The sequence below is a fragment of the Puma concolor genome, chromosome D4 (genome assembly GCF_028749965.1).
Source record: "Puma concolor isolate L17-30 chromosome D4, mPumCon1.1.hap2, whole genome shotgun sequence".
Taxonomy (NCBI): Eukaryota; Metazoa; Chordata; class Mammalia; order Carnivora; family Felidae; genus Puma; species Puma concolor.
Window position 1 is genome coordinate 25,039,480 of NC_141679.1, and position 15,923 is coordinate 25,055,402.

At 40.2% G+C, this 15,923-nt stretch overlaps 1 protein-coding gene across 2 annotated transcripts in view; it reads right to left on the minus strand.

The window, feature by feature from the left end:
* UBQLN1 (ubiquilin 1) overlaps window positions 1–11,906 on the minus strand; it is a 45,742-nt gene extending 33,836 nt beyond the window's left edge. For both annotated transcript variants that reach the window (XM_086685078.1, XM_025931685.2), the window contains exon 1: window positions 11,149–11,906. In XM_086685078.1, the coding sequence (XP_086541204.1) occupies window positions 11,149–11,328 (180 nt within the window). In that variant the 5' untranslated portion in view covers window positions 11,329–11,906. The remainder of the gene's footprint in view (window positions 1–11,148) is intronic.
* Between the last annotated feature and the right edge of the window lie 4,017 nt (window positions 11,907–15,923).

Consider the following 15,923-nt stretch of genomic DNA (forward strand, 5'->3'; position numbering starts at 1 on the left):
ATAATCTGAAATGAAAATGTATGCTTTAGGATATCAACTTTTATGAGAACAATCTCAGCTGTTCAGGGCCCACTTCACTTGATTCCCTGTTCTTGACTGACTGGAGGAAGAAAATCTCTCTCTCTCTCTCTCTCTCTCTCTCTCTCTCTCTCTCGTGCGCGCGCGCGCGCACACACACACACACACACACACACACACACACACACTTACACACACACACTTGCAGTGAGGGGAGGGAACAAACTGGTAAGAAACAAAGAATGTTTTTGAAACATTTAGACCTGAATTCAAATCTTGGTTTTGCCACTTACAAGTTGTTATCTGGCCTGAGGTTTCCTTATCAGTAAAATGGAGGTAATATTTATTCTGCAGGGTTGATGGGAGAATTAAGAGATATATGCAAAATGCCTGGGGGCAGAGTACTCACACGCACTCTACATTCTAACCCAATTATGTGAGTATAAACTGAATTATAACCATTTAAAATTAAGTTAATCTGATTTTAAGTTGGCTAAAAGAAAAACTATCATCCTTTACAAATATCCCACAATCGAACCTTGCCTTTTATGGGGGGGGGGGGGGGGCAAGTAGAAACACTTTGCAACCTTTACAAAGAAACTCTGAATACTAAAACATACATATTAATTGTATTTCTTGCAGAACCACATATTAATAGCATTCAGCAAGAATTTTCTAGTTATCTAATAATATACTGCATTCAAACATTTGCTATTTGTTTTCTAAGTCACCAAGTCTTTCAATCAGTTCCTCATTCAATATTGCTAAGATCTCTTGAAAAAACTCCATATTCAATAAATCATCTTATGTAATAGCTCATCCAGTTATCTCTCCAAATACCTGATGTCTGTCTGAGTAACCTTGTTAGTATTCTCATTAAAAAACATTGCATAAATCTTACACAAAGATGTCAAGTATGAGAAATAACGAGAGACACAGACAACTACATAGGAAAAGGGCACCTTCTTATAAAATTGAACACTCAGCCATAAATATGATACATTATCCATAAAATACACATAAAATATTTTTACATAAAATACATAAAATATTTTTAAGAGTTTCTATGATTTAAATCTGACAAAGAATAGCAAACTAAATGTTCGACTATTCACATGCTAGGATACTATTAAAGCTTCCTTCTACTGTAAAAAATTAAGACTCCATTCACTAGCTAACAAAAGGGTGAAGGAGGAATGAAACCAATACAAGTAGAGCATGTAACTCTGAGCCAAGTACTTTATACATATTATCTCATGAAACCCTCCAAACAATCTAGTGAAGCATTATATCACATGTTAAAAATGTTGCCAATGATGTGGATGGAACTGGAGGGTATTATGCTAAGTGAAATTAGTCAGTCAGAGAAAGACAAAAATCATATGACGTCACTCATATGAGGACTTTAAGAGACAAAACAGATGAGCATAAGAGAAGGGTAACAAAAATAATATAAAAACAGGGAGGGGGACAGAACAAAAGAGACTCATAAATATGGAGAACAAACTGAGGGTTACTGGACGGGTTGTGGGAGGCGGGATGGGCTAAATGGGTAAGGGGCATTAAGGAATCTACTGAAATCATTGCTTCGCTATATACTAACTAATTTGGATGTAAATTTTAAAAAATAAAAAATAAAGTTAAATCAAAAAAAAAAAAAATGTTGCCAATGAGGCTCAAAGGTAAAAGCACCTTGCTCAAAGATCTCTCCAATTCCAGAGTCCATGTTCTCTCCAAACTGCAGACCACATTTCAATATACTTACATTAATATGCCAATATACATTTCCCCCTTTCTCAAAATACTAACAAAACTTTTATGAATAATTAATAAATAATAGTGGAATAAGTTAGTTCCACATATGCCAATATGGAAAGACAACAAACAAATGAAGACAGTAAAGTGTGGGTAACGATCCATCTGCCTAACAAGAATAAATAGAATATTATATATGAGTACACAGATAAATACTTTTCTAGGCAGAATCTCCAAGAGTTTAAAAGCTATGAAATTTTTTATCAAATCCATTACACCCTGGTCTAGATTCTATAGCAGGTGCTTAACCAGTAAGTAAGTAAACCAAGCAGTCTATGTTGTCATATCTAGAAGACATCAAACTAGCTCATAATAGCAAAATCTACCTGGAAAAAACAGAGTTCAGATCTTCTGGGGTAATGAAAATATTCTGCAAATCAAAGGAACACACATATACACATTATGATACCTATAATGAATGGAACGTTCTGTATGCTAACCCAAAACTTTTTGCATCAAACAGATTTACAGACGATATCAACTTTAGTCCCTAAAAAAATTCCAATCCGAATTTAATGAAAAATATTTTTAAATAGTGGAAGCTGTTCTCACAGAAAAAACTGAAATAATGCCATTAGACATTTAATTACACTAAAAATAAACATCACGTTTTTGTAAGCAAATCACAGTTAAAAATATCCTCAAATAAGTACAAAATATTGCAAATAAATCTTTAAAACACTATTTGCTCACTCAATAAATACCAGTATTACTCAGTATGTGCCAAGCACCATGGGATTAGGAGGTAAGCAAGACAGCCCCTACCCCTGCAAATTCAGTATGGGGTAGGGAGGATAAAGTCCATATAATCACAAAATGGTATCACAAATAATTGGTAAGTTTGATTGGTAAGTCCAATCAAACTCTGATAAACTGGTAAATCCAATCAAACTCTGATAAACATTTAAATAAATTTTAATCATTGTACACCTGAAACTAATAATATGTTAGCTAAACTGTGTAATAACTAACTGGAATTTAAATAAAACCTTTTTAAAATATAAATAAATAAACTTTAAGGCTCTAAATCCAGCCAGAGAAAAGTCAAGGCAGCCTGGAGTAGTGGTTAGGTGTGAGCTCCAAAGTTAGTCACCGGGTTTGAATCTAGGCTCCACTATTTAATAGTTAAATGAATTTGATCACATCAACCTGAGTCTGTTTCTTCATTTAAAAAAAAGGGGGAGGGGGTAAATAATACTTTCATCATAAAGTTGTGAAACTTGGGGCTCCTGCATGGCTCAGTGGGTTAAGAGCCTGACTTTTGATTTCAGCTCAGGTCACAATCTCACAGTTCGTGATATGAAGTCCCATATCGGGCTCCAAACTGACACTTCAGAGCCTGATTGGGATCCCATCTTTCTGTCCCTCCCCTGCTCGGGTGTGCACAGGCACCTGTACTCTCTCTCAAATAAACCAACATTTAAAAAATAAATAAAGTTGTGAAACTTAAAAAAAAAAAAAGGTACTGTATTACACCTTGATAAGCCTAGAATATTATGTTACTATCATTAGCAGCATTGTTAAAGGCCCAGAGAGGCAAAGAGCTAGTGAGTGATATTTGGGGGAAGAAAGACATACAGATGGCTGAAATGCAGTGAATAATAGAGAAGAGACTGGCAGGGAGCAAAACATGAAGACTCTATTAGCTGTGCTATGTGATTCAGAAGTCTGTAGCCACATGTGGCTAGTCCAAATTGAGATGTGCTGTAAGTATAAAATACACACCAAATTTTGAAGACTTAGTATGAAAAAAAGGTAAAATATCTCATTTTTAAAGTCTATTTACATGTTGAAATGATATTTAGGATATACTGGATTAAACAAAACATATTATTAAAATTACAATACCCAAAAGGTAGACCAATGCAAGTGTCCATCAACCGATGAATGGATACACAAAACGTGGCAAGTACATACAATACAGTGTTATTCAGCCTTAAAAAGGAAGGAAATTCTAACATCTGCTACAACAGTGATGAAACTTGAGGACTTTATACAAAGTGAAATAAGTCTTAAAAGGACAAATACTTATGATTCCACTTTTATGAGATACCTAGAGTAGTCAAATTCAGAGACAGAAAGTACGATGCTTGTTGCCAGGGGCTGGTGGGAGGGGAATGGGTAGTTATTGTTGAATAATATAAAGTTATTGTTTAATAAATAAGGTACAGTTTTGCAAGATGAAAAGAATTCTGTAGACGGATGGTGGTAATGGTTGTACAAAAATGTCACTGAATTACACACTTAAAAATGGCTGAGTGTATTTAAGGGGTGCCTGGGTGGCTCAGTCAGTTGAGCATCCAACTTCACCTCAGGTCATGATCTCATGGCTCATGAGTTTGAGCCCCACGTTGGGTTCTGAGACAGCTCAGAGCCTGGAGCCTGCTTCCCATTCAGTGTCTCATTCTTCTCTCTGCCCCTCCCCCACACATAGGGGTGTGCGCTCTCTCTCTCTCCCTTCCTCCCTCAAAAATGGACGTTAAGAAAACCTATTTAAAAAATGGTTAAGTGTATTTTAACCACAATAAAAAAAATTTTCAGTATTCTTTTAAGTGACTATGAAAAATTTAAGTTACATGAGGCTTACATTAAATTTCCACTGAACAACACTATACTTAAGCCATGGTAAAATTTTCTAGTGAGAAAGGTTTTGAGCACTAACATGACAAGATCTAGAATAGTAAGCCCTAATGCCTTAAGGCAGACGTCAGCAAACTTCCTGTAGAGAGCTAGAGAATAAATATTTTCAGTTCTGTGGATTATATGGTCACTCTGAAAGCAATCATAAATAATAACATAAGTAAATGGACATGAAGGCCCAGTATAGTTGCACCTCCAATTATATATAGAGATACCTTAAAGCACCATATAGACACCTTAAGGCAGGTATCCATATAACTTAAGGTTATCTATCCACTATAATCAATAGCTCCTACCAGCTCAGACTGCTAAGTTTTCAGGAATTTTGAGAGCCAGTTTTAATATTGGTAGCTTAATTTCTGACAGGGTAAGAGTATTTACACCGTGATAATCAGCAAACACTACAATTCAGTGCTGACTTTCCTGAAGAAGTGGTTGACAAACATTTACCAGCACACTACTGACTGTACTAACTTCTTTCCTATGCATTTGAAATTTTATTACTTGTGAACAATCTTTGAGAAAAATGGATAATCACACGACAGTCATTCTGTGTTCTGTGGTTCAGATGGAGATGATCAGCTGAGAAAAGCTATTGTAGAAGAATTACGTTCCAGCAACCAGAAACAAGTGGAACATTCTGAAGCACTCAAGAGTTGTGCTTCGAAAGTGGTAACCTAAGAGAAGAGCAGTTTAAAACAAAGCTGTGAGAAGGGCAGGAAGCCATGAGGTTATGTATATACTGCACCCAATAAAGGCTCAATAACTGGCAGCTATTATTAAATACCTATTAATGTGCATAATGGTCTAGATTCATTTGTAAACAAATATTTACTGAGCCCAAACTACGTGCTAGGCTTTGGTAACAATGATGAACAATCATACATTGTCTTTAGTTTTAGTTTTAGAAACAAGCATTAATCAAATAATCACATAAATACTAAATTTTGATGAATTACGATCAAAAAACAGAGTGCTGTGAAAAAATACAACAGGGAATACCAATCTAGTCTAGACAATCAAGGATACTTCTCTGAGAAAGTGATCTTTGCATGGAAATTAAGGGATGAGTGGGAAGAGGCAGAGTAGGAGGCATTCCAGGTAGCAAGAACAAACTGCAAAGTCCTGAGGCAGGGAAAAAAATGTAACAACACGGTCAAGGAACTAAAAAGTCTGTATGACAAGAGTCAAGCTACCAAGGAGGAAAGAACACATCAGAATGGAGAGGTAGGTAGAACTCAGATGTTGCTGACAGCTGTGGAAGAGAAAAATCCCCACCTGACCATTTCCTACCAACTCTGGGTCAATGAAGAGTATAAGATCAGGGGTGTGCTCTCCTGGCAGGAGAGCACATAGGGCCTCAAGGCCATGTTATGAAAGTCTAAGATCAATGGGGAGCTATTAGTTTCAAGTAGAGGGTAACATGATCTGATTAATGTTTTTTTCAGAGACTGCTGTAGGAGTGAATGAATGTCTGGGAGGGAGCAGCCAGAGAAGTGGGGAGACTCACCAACAAGCTACTTTAAGTTTCTAGGCAAGAGGAAATGACAACTTAGTGGAGTCAATCCTCAATGTTGTAAGTACCTATTTAATCTATTAGATGCTCTCCTTATAACGATTTTTGGTTTAGGATATACCACTTTGTAAATTTGAAACCTGAGTTTTTGTTTATGCAGGTTATATCTACTGATGTTTGCTATATTAAAAATTAAAACTGAGGCATCTTTAAGTATTCATTTAAAAATAATAAATTCATTACATGTCAATATAAATAACATTCTTATAAAAAGTAACTATATTTCCCCAGTGTGAAGAGTAGCATAGTTTTAAATTTTTGCAGATTACTTTAGTCTCATAACAGAAGACAACTGGATTTTCACATCTGTTGCAATATCCCACATCTTACAGCTTCTGAAAAAGTGTTGTTGATTTTTAAGAGAATTAGAGTGAGAAATACAAATAACAGAAATCTTATGAAAACAGTTTTGATCTCATGGTCCTCTTAGAAGGGTATTGGGGACCCCCCCAGACCACACTGAGAACTGCTGTTTGCGCAATAGGAAGTCAAATAATCACGATGAGATACCACTTCACAGCCAACTAGGATGGTGATAATCAAAGACAGACAATAACAAATGTTACAGGGAATGGAATCCTCATGCATAGCTGGTGGAAATATAAAATGGTACGGCCACTTTGGAAAATAGTTTGGCAGTTCCTCAAAAAGTTAAACATAGACCTACAACATGACCCAGCAGTTCCACTCATAGGTACACACTCAACAAAAACACATGTCCACACAAAACCTTCTGAGTTATTCACAGAGCATTATTTAGAATAGTCAAAAAGAAGAACCCAAATGTTCATTAACTGATGAATGGAGAAATAAAATGTGATATATGCCCACACAGTGGAATATTATTCAGCAATAAAAAGGGAGAACGAATAAATGCTTTAACATGAAGGAACCTTGAAAACATTGTGTTAAGTGATAGAAGCCAGGCACAGGTTTTCAAAATCTGCTGTATTTTAACACTTCCAGCACATTCCAAATCAGTTCAACCATATTTTAAGCATTCAACAGCCAGATGGGCTGGTAGTACCAAAGTGGACAGCACAGTTCTGGACCCATCATAAAGTATAATGTTCAATGTTTATAATGATGACCCTGATACACTGCAATTTCCCTTAGCAAGATAAGGCTCAATTATATGCAATACAATATTTATGTTACACTGATAGTTTTCTAAAAGTTTCAAGTGATGAAAAAAATTAACTTTATTTTGAGAGAGAGAGAGAGCACACATGCAGCCGCACGTGAGCAGGGTAAGGTCAGAGACAGGAAGAGAGAGAATTCCAAGCAGGCTCTGCGCTGTCAGTGCAGAGCCCAATGTGGGGCTCGATCTCATGAACCGTGAAATCACAACCTGAGCCAAAATCAAGAGTCAGACGCTTAACCACTGAGCCACCCGGGTGCCCTGAAAATGTTTTCTAAAACTTGAATATAGGCTGCCTGAATATTTCAGGTAACTATATTTCACCATCTTACACTATAACCTAGAGAGCTTACAGAATCCCAGAACAAGCTAGTTAGATGTTCCCTGGAAGCTCCTGTCCATTCTCTGCACTAATTTTAATGACTCATTGACACACACACACACACACACACACACACACACACACATGTGCGTGCACCCCCGACCCCCATTCCGGACTTCATCTCACTTGTTGACATTTGGAGGTCCTCAAACTATTTCCGATAGCAGAAAACGAATAATTAATAGAATAATAATCTCATACACAGGGACTTTGTGCCACCACACACTTAAACTATTTTTTTTAATCTACTTATGTAAACCCCTATTAACAAAACCACCTTGAAACACACAGGTAAGTTCACATTCTAACTACCTTTAGTTAGAAATTTAAACGTTACTCAATTGACTGCTCGCTGAAAAGTAAATGTCCCTTTAATTTTAAAAAAGTGTTGTTATCAACCCCAAACAAGTAGTATTAAATACCAACTGTATTAAGGTATCCTGTTTCTGCCTGTTGGTTATACACACTCAAACAGAACCTGAGAGCAAAACAGGAAAATTAGTTACTACCTGACAACATATTTTACAACTGACCCAGAAAGCTTAGTTTTATCCAATTATTAGAACATTCATATAAATACCATTTCAGCATAATGAACTAACAGAATTTACATTACACAGAAACACTTACTGAAAAAGATTCCAAATTGTAGAATATGGAATTTGCCTGACAGAAAACCTATGCCTTCAATGCTCTCCTTTTAGAATTCTATCTTTATCTCTAAGATTAAATTTTTCAGTTTGAAATATTTCCCAATTTTTTACTGAACATGGAATCTTAGTATCATCAAATATATTTTAATGACAAATTTTAATCTGTAACATATAGTTTAAATCTATTAAACCCTCTAAGAAAAATTTAAGGTACAAAATGACATACTTTATTGTGCTTCAAGTAGAATTTTACAAATCATCTGAAAACTGCTTTTCTTATACTCACATATTTTCTTGTGTTTTCCTTAACACATATAGTTAGACCCCACAAGACAGTTCAACTTGTCTTCAGGTTCTTGATGCAGTGTCACGTGTTTTTTATCATGTTTTCTGCTTCAATATAAAACATTTTTCAGAATAAAAATTCCACTGCCATCAGAATAAGTTGCTTTGGAAAAGCTTTCATTTTATCAAAATTTTACTTTGGTGACAGAATAGAAAAATTTAAATTTCCACACAATTTGGAGCACCTGGGTGGCTCGGTAGGTTAAGCATCCGACTTGGGTTCAGATCATGATCTCACGGTTCGTGAGTTCAAGCCACACGTCAGGCTCTGTGCTGACAGCTGAGCCTGGAGCCCACTTCAGATTCTCTGTCTCCCTCTCTCTCTGCCCCTCCCCTGCTCACGGCTCTGTCTCTCTGTCCTTCAAAATAAATAAACATTAAAAAAAATTTTTTTTAATAAATAAAATATCCACAGAATTTAAAATTCTAACTTCACCATCACAAGATGTAAAAACAATCCTACAGACAGAACATCATCAAAAGACTTAAATGATTTTTTCTATTTATAAAATACTGATTTTTTTCTTAGCTTATACAATAAAATGCTGAAAGCAGGTAGGAAGGTAGAAACCTGAACTAGGAATCCTAGAAAGAAGACCCCAGGGCTTCAAAAGATAATATGGCTACACACACACTAGAAAAACTAAAATGTAAAAGACTGACACTATCAAATGCTGGCAGGGATGTGGAGCAACAGGAACTCCCAAGCACCTTTGGTGGAACTGTAAGTTGATAGAAGCTCTTTTTAAAAACATGGCTGCTTATAAATCTAAAGCTACAACTATCCTATCACCCAGTCATTGCACTTCTAAGTACTTTACAAGAGAAAACGCATCTGTCCAACAACAACAAAAATTGTACATGGGTGTTCACAGCAACCAACCACAAGCAACCCAGGTAGTCCTCAACAAGAGCCTGCAGAAATTATGATGTACTCATACAGTGGAAAACAAAGCAATAAAAAGAAATTGAAAGCACACACAAGAATTAATCTCAAAACATTATGCTGACTGAAAAAATCTTCTGTGAAGTTGCAGAACAGGGAAAACTAATGGCAAAAAAAATCAAAACAGTGGTGGATGGAGGGGAGTGACTGAAGGGACTGGCAAAGAGCAAGAAGGAAATATCTAGTCAATTATAAAGTTCTACATCTTGAGAATTATAAAGTTCTACAGCTTTGAATGACACAGGTGTATGTATGTGTGAAAAGCATTTAATGATATTTGCAACTTACTCTGAAATGCATCCAAAAAATAAAAGTGACTATTAAATGATTAGTTGTGTGATAGAGCAAATACAGCAAAATGTCAACTGCAGGTGACGAACATCAGGAATGTTCACTGTACAATTCTTTCAACTTTCCTGTATGTTGGAAAATACAAAAATGTTAAGGGAAATTTTTATAGAATACAAAAAAAAAATGGTGATTCAGAGTAGGTGATAAAAGTTTCTCACTTGATGACACAGTCTATTTACTGCTTTACAAAACACACCACCTTTCAGAACTATATAAACCAATATCCCAATCGTTCACTGGGGGGGTAGGGGAGGGGACTTATAGGTACATTTCAGGAACTGGTTCCTCAGAACCTGTTCACATTATCTGAGATGATCAGGGATCCATTCGACAATTATGGGAAATATTCTGAGATGTATATTCAACAAAAAGCTAAAACAAATTTGTTGGAATTCTTCAAGATTCTTAATTAAACAGCAAAGTTTGTATACCTAAACAGATTTTACGTAGTAAATTATTTGGTGATATTCTCTATTAACTCCAATTTTGTTCTTTTATTCGATTGTAACTGCTAGTATCTGCAAAACGTGGCTATCATCCCTCTAAAAGCAAACAAAAACCTTCCCAACGACTAGCACCTAAAGGATGATAGATAAATACACTAAAAAGAAAACAGCAAGTCATCAATGAAAGTCATCCACCTTTCTCCTCAAACCTAGTACTATTAAGATGTGAGACTGAAAGCGATTTCTACGTCACGGTTAATTTTTTTCTTGAAGATTGAAAGGCAGCAATTGCAGCAATCAAAACGCAAAACTAAAGGTACACGTGCTCCCCACCCCAAAATCTGCCTAAACCCGCAGGCAGGTAAAACAATGAGCACTCCACCCCCTCCCCCCCCCTTTTTTTTTTAATTCATGAGACAAAACCGCAAAGGAGGCTAGAGCGAACCCTCGCCCTAGCCCAGCCTCCACCCCGCCCGGAGCCCGGCGGTGGTCCCTTTCCTTTGTGAGGAGCCGGAGGGAGGCGGCGGGGGGCGGGGAGCTGGGGGAGGAGGCTGGTGGTCGGCGGACGCTGGAGCAGGAGGAGGGCGCGGAGGGAAGCGGCGTCGGCGCGTCCCACAAACAGGCCGAGGGGCCCCGCCACAAGCCTCTGCGGTGTCCCAAGAAGCACACCCAGACACTTGGGTGTGATCTAATTCGGGAAGACACTCGCGAGAGGGGCCGAGCGCACCTCGGGGGGACGATCCCCTCCCAGGCCCTTCCTAAACCATCTCCTCCCGCCGCGGGCGGAGGTCCTGCCGCCACCCCCACCCGGGCCCGAGGCCAGGGCGGCCCTCACCTGCTGGACGGAGCTATTCTCGGGCACGGCGAACTCCTCCTTCTCCTTCGGGGTCTTCACGGTGACTTTCATAATCTTGGGCTCCGCGGAGGCAGCGGCCGCGGGGGCGCCGGCACCTTCGGCCGCGGCGGCGCTGTCCTGGGAGCTCGGAGGGCCGCCGCTTTCACCACTCTCGGCCATGGCGGCGGCGGCGGTGACTCAGGCGCGCAGGAGGGAGCGGGCGAGCGAGGGGGAGCCAGCAGACGGCAGAGCCGGCCGGCCCGGGCAGTGGAGAATGCTGGGCACGCCGCCTCAGTGACAACGGGTGCAGGGCCGCCCTGGCAGGCGAGGGGCCGCGGAGCTCGGTGTGGGCTCCGGCGCAGGCCCGGGTCGGGCGCTCAGCAGCCGCCGTGTGTTCAGACGCCGCTCGGTCGCAGCGACATCCGCAGCCGCCGCCGCTCTTCCTCCTCCCCGCCCCTCCCCCCACGTCCCTCGGCCGGCGCCGCGCGGGGCACGCCGGGTAACTCAGCTGGCGGCGTCGCCGAGTCATGCCCGGCCGGCCCTGCTTCCAGCTCCGGCTGCTTTACTTTCCTTCTCCCGCTCCATTACTCAGACGGTGGGCGCAGCCAGAATGGAGGACTAAAAGCAAAGCGGGGTGGGAGAAGTCAGTTCTTTCATTTCATTCCCTTCGCCAAAAAAATTAGGTAGGGGGTTCTGGGAAGCACTGTAACGGCGCGCTGTGATGACCTCACGACTAGCGAAATTACTAGAAAGGGGGCTCGACCACTGGGCGCTGCAGCCGCGGGTGCGCCTGCGCGCTGGTGGTCCAGGTCGTGTCCCCCGCCCCTTTCATACCCCGCGGTGGCCATGCCCAGCCCCTCCCCGCGGCGTCACGCTCGCCTCACCAGTGCGCGCTGCCGGTACCTCGACGGGTGGGGAGTAAAAATGCAGGCGAGGTGTGCTGTCACTTCACATCTTTCCATTTGCCTACTTGTAGGATTTAAAATGCTTGATCTTACTGCCCCGTGCGCGGGAGTTGGAAGCTGAGTTAATGGAAGAATGATCCTCTTCATAACGAAAGGGAAAATGGAGTAGAAGCCGTAGCCACCCTGCGCAATCCTGCGGAGTCATTGCCCCACCGCCAGGGCGTCCCGCCCTCGGGTCAGCCCGGTTTGGTCTGGCGATCAGGCCACCTCTGTTGACAGTGGCCTCTCCTGACAGCCCTGCGCGAGCGCCCCAAATTCTCTGTAAACACCAGCCCTCAAAAGATACGGGACAGAAACAGGATGGTGCCCCCGGACTGCCCATCCAACTGGGGCAGTTTAATGTAGCCGAGATGTTCAATTTATAGTCTATCAAATTAGATTAAGTTAACTGCTGCAGTTCCGACTCTGGTTGTCAGTAAAAGCAGTTGGGAAATTGTTTTCAGCATGGTATGGGTACAAATAAGAAATATGTTTATTATTTTTACCGGGAGAATTCTGATTTTGAAATGACGTCATCATGTGTCTTTAAAGATAACTTGTAAGGAATATGGAACCCAGGACGTTAACTTTATTAGTACTGCGCAAATGGAAACCCTGACAGCCCTCTGTGACTCAACTATACAAAGACATTCTGCATTTCTGTTTTTAAACAATGCAACTCTTCCGGGGATAAACAGTCACGTGAAGACTACCTTTTAGCAGAACCCCTTTGGAATGTGGGCGTAAGAGAAGTTCTGAAAGAATAAATTGCAATATAGACGACATTTGACATCAGCTAAATTTCAGGCAGCATTGTTCAATAAGGTGAGGAGGTTACTCAAGGCTCTCTGCTGAAGTTCGGACACCCACTGCTGAAGGGTGACTACTTGCATACGTCTAGATGTGAGGTAATCACTACTTCTCAAGGTAGAAAGTTCCATTGGACAACCAATCACTATCTCTAACCCTGCACTTATGAACTTGCTCTGTAATTATCTATGTCTAATTTCTAAAAAATGGTGTATGTGCACAATTTATGAAATAAAATAATTTATTTCTAAGAATATACAGTATAATTATTATGCCACTTTTTAGAGGTAATCTTACCTTTGAAAGAACCATTGGCAGTGGGGGTATGAATAGGGATCAGTACATTTTCAGGGAAGACTAGATAGTAAGTATGTTAGGCTTTGCAGGGCATACATTCTCTGCCTCTGCCCTGTAGCACAAAGCAGCCATAGACAATACACACGTGAATAAGTGGCTGTGTTCTAAAGCCACTTACAAAAACAGGCATAGGATCTGATCTGAACCACAGGAAAGGATCTCATTGGAACCACAGCGTCTACATGCCTACTTGAGGTATTTTCTTCTAAATAATTTTTTTTAATTAAATGGTCAGTCTAGAGAAAAATTACAAGAGCATATTTCATTTATTCTATAAACATTAATTGTGCATGACTAATGTCCAAATAGTATGTTGAGAATACAAGACAAAGAAGACGCGGTCTCTGTCCTCAGAAAACCTAGAGCCTAGTTGGATGGGAAGTAGAAGTGGGGGAGATAGCAGTGACGTGCTGGTAAATGTTTAATGACCAACTCTCCAGAAAACAAGCTTTGATTTATAGCATTTGGCAGTTTCCTTGATGTAAATATTTGCAAAATGGCCCATCTCAAGCTACCACCTTGAGGTCAACTTGCTCACAAAGTTCCTAAAACTTTTTCAGTGAGTACTCATCAGCTGATATGAGCCAGCTCTAACTGAATAGGTCCCTATTTGTTGGTCCTAATAACCAAACTTAAAGTATAAGATAAAAGGTTATCCTATGGTAGAAGAATTCTTCCTTGACAAAATGAATCAATTAATTCAATCAACACAAATTCATTGAGCACACTTTTTTTTTTTTTTTTTTAGAGAGGGCGGTGTAGTAGGGGCAGAAAGAGAGAGAATGCCAAGCAAGCTCCGCATGGTCAGTGTCACGAACCTGAGCCAAAATCAAGAGTGGGACACTAACTGAGCCACCCAGGTACACCAAGCCGAAGCTTCTTAACTAGAAATTCAAAGCCTTTCACAAGTAACTCCTGGTTTGTCAAGTTTCACTCCCATTACCTTGTAGATACACTCCACTGCAGTCAGACATGTTTATTACCACCTGTTAGGAGCACTTGTACATTATACTTTTCTCCCCTCTGATTGTTCTTTAAGTCCTTAGACACCCCCCCCCCCCCCCCGCCATTATGCCCATTATCACTGCCTCCTCTCTAAAACCTTCCTTGAACACCCAGGCCAACAGAATCAATTTTTTTTTCTCTGATCCTCCATAATTATTAGAACAATTCACTTACCAATTCATCACTTGTAACATAGCTTCTATTATCTATAACTATTTCTCCTGCTATCAGTCTAGTTCACACACTCCTGAACTCTGGCCTAGATTATTACAGCAATAACCTCCTACAGAGCCTCCTCTGCCTCAGTGTAAAGTCTCCGACCTCCTCTGTTGGTGCCATCTTATCCTTCTCCCACTAAGCTTTGGTTATGACACCTGGAAAAAAATTTTCATTAGCTCTCACCAAAGTTTTAGAATAATATCTAATGTTGTGCCATGGTGTTCAGGGCCCTCTCTGGCCAAAAGACCTTGCTTTTCATTCATAACTTCCTCCCAAGTAAGCAAGTCCACTAAGCTCTCCAAACTTGTCCTGCACTTTCCTGAATCAAGGCTTCAACGCAACAATTTCACTGCAAGTAGAAATCCCTCCCTCTCACACTGACCCCATTGTTTTACCCACCCTTGCTGCCTCACCTGAAATGTGACTTTCCCTATCAATTTATCCCTGATAACTTTTTTTTATTAGAAATTTTCTCTAAATACTCTGTATTTCCATATAGCTTTATGACCTTTTTGGTGTCATGCCTTGTATTACACTGAATTGTGTGTACATCTCCTTTATTAGACAAGGTCCTTGAATGCTCACCCCAATGCTCAAACTAATTTCTTGGCATGAGAGCATTTACCATTGAACTGAATTGTTGTTTCTACTGGAGAGGAAATTCATTTGGAGCAATAGATCATTTCATACACCTTTGTCTTTCCCAAGATTTATGGCATAGTGACACATAGAAAGATAATAGATCTGTACATACATACCTTGAAACTGCTTTGCAATAGGTTCAGAGGAAGGAAACATTATTCATTCCCGTTTGGGATAAGAAAAGGCAAAGTGGGTGAGTCAGAATTTTGAAGGAGATTATTTGAGCCAGCCTTAAGGAATCGGTATGATTTTGTTAAGTGTGTTAAGAGGGGCAGCATCATGAGAAAGACGCAGTGGTGAGAAATAGAAATTCTGCTAGAGCGCTGTTCTCAGTGTGGTCCACAGCCTAGGAACGGTCTGCAACTATCTCCAGGGCTGCTTCAAAATCAAAGGGAATGGAGTAAAACATTCAATAAGTTTCTGAGCGTTAGGGCTGAGGAAGAGGCGGTAGCGATGAGAGGTGCTTACTTTATTGATTTGCCAACGAAACCGTAGACCACTGGGTGAAATACAGCCACCACAAACTTTGAAGAAAGGCTGCCAAGTAGGATCCCACAACTGTACCAGGCACTGCATAACATACAGAAGCAGAGAGAGGGCCAGCAGTGCACAAGAGAGGGAGATACAGCCAGCCTCCGAAGAATACTCCTGTGGTCCTTATTTTGTTCTAGTCTCACTATATTTTTACTTTTCATTTTGAAATAATTACAGACTCATCGGAAGTTGCACAAATAGTACAAAAAGTCCCAGGTACCCTTCACCCAGCTTCCCCCCTTAATGGTGACATCTTAAATTGCT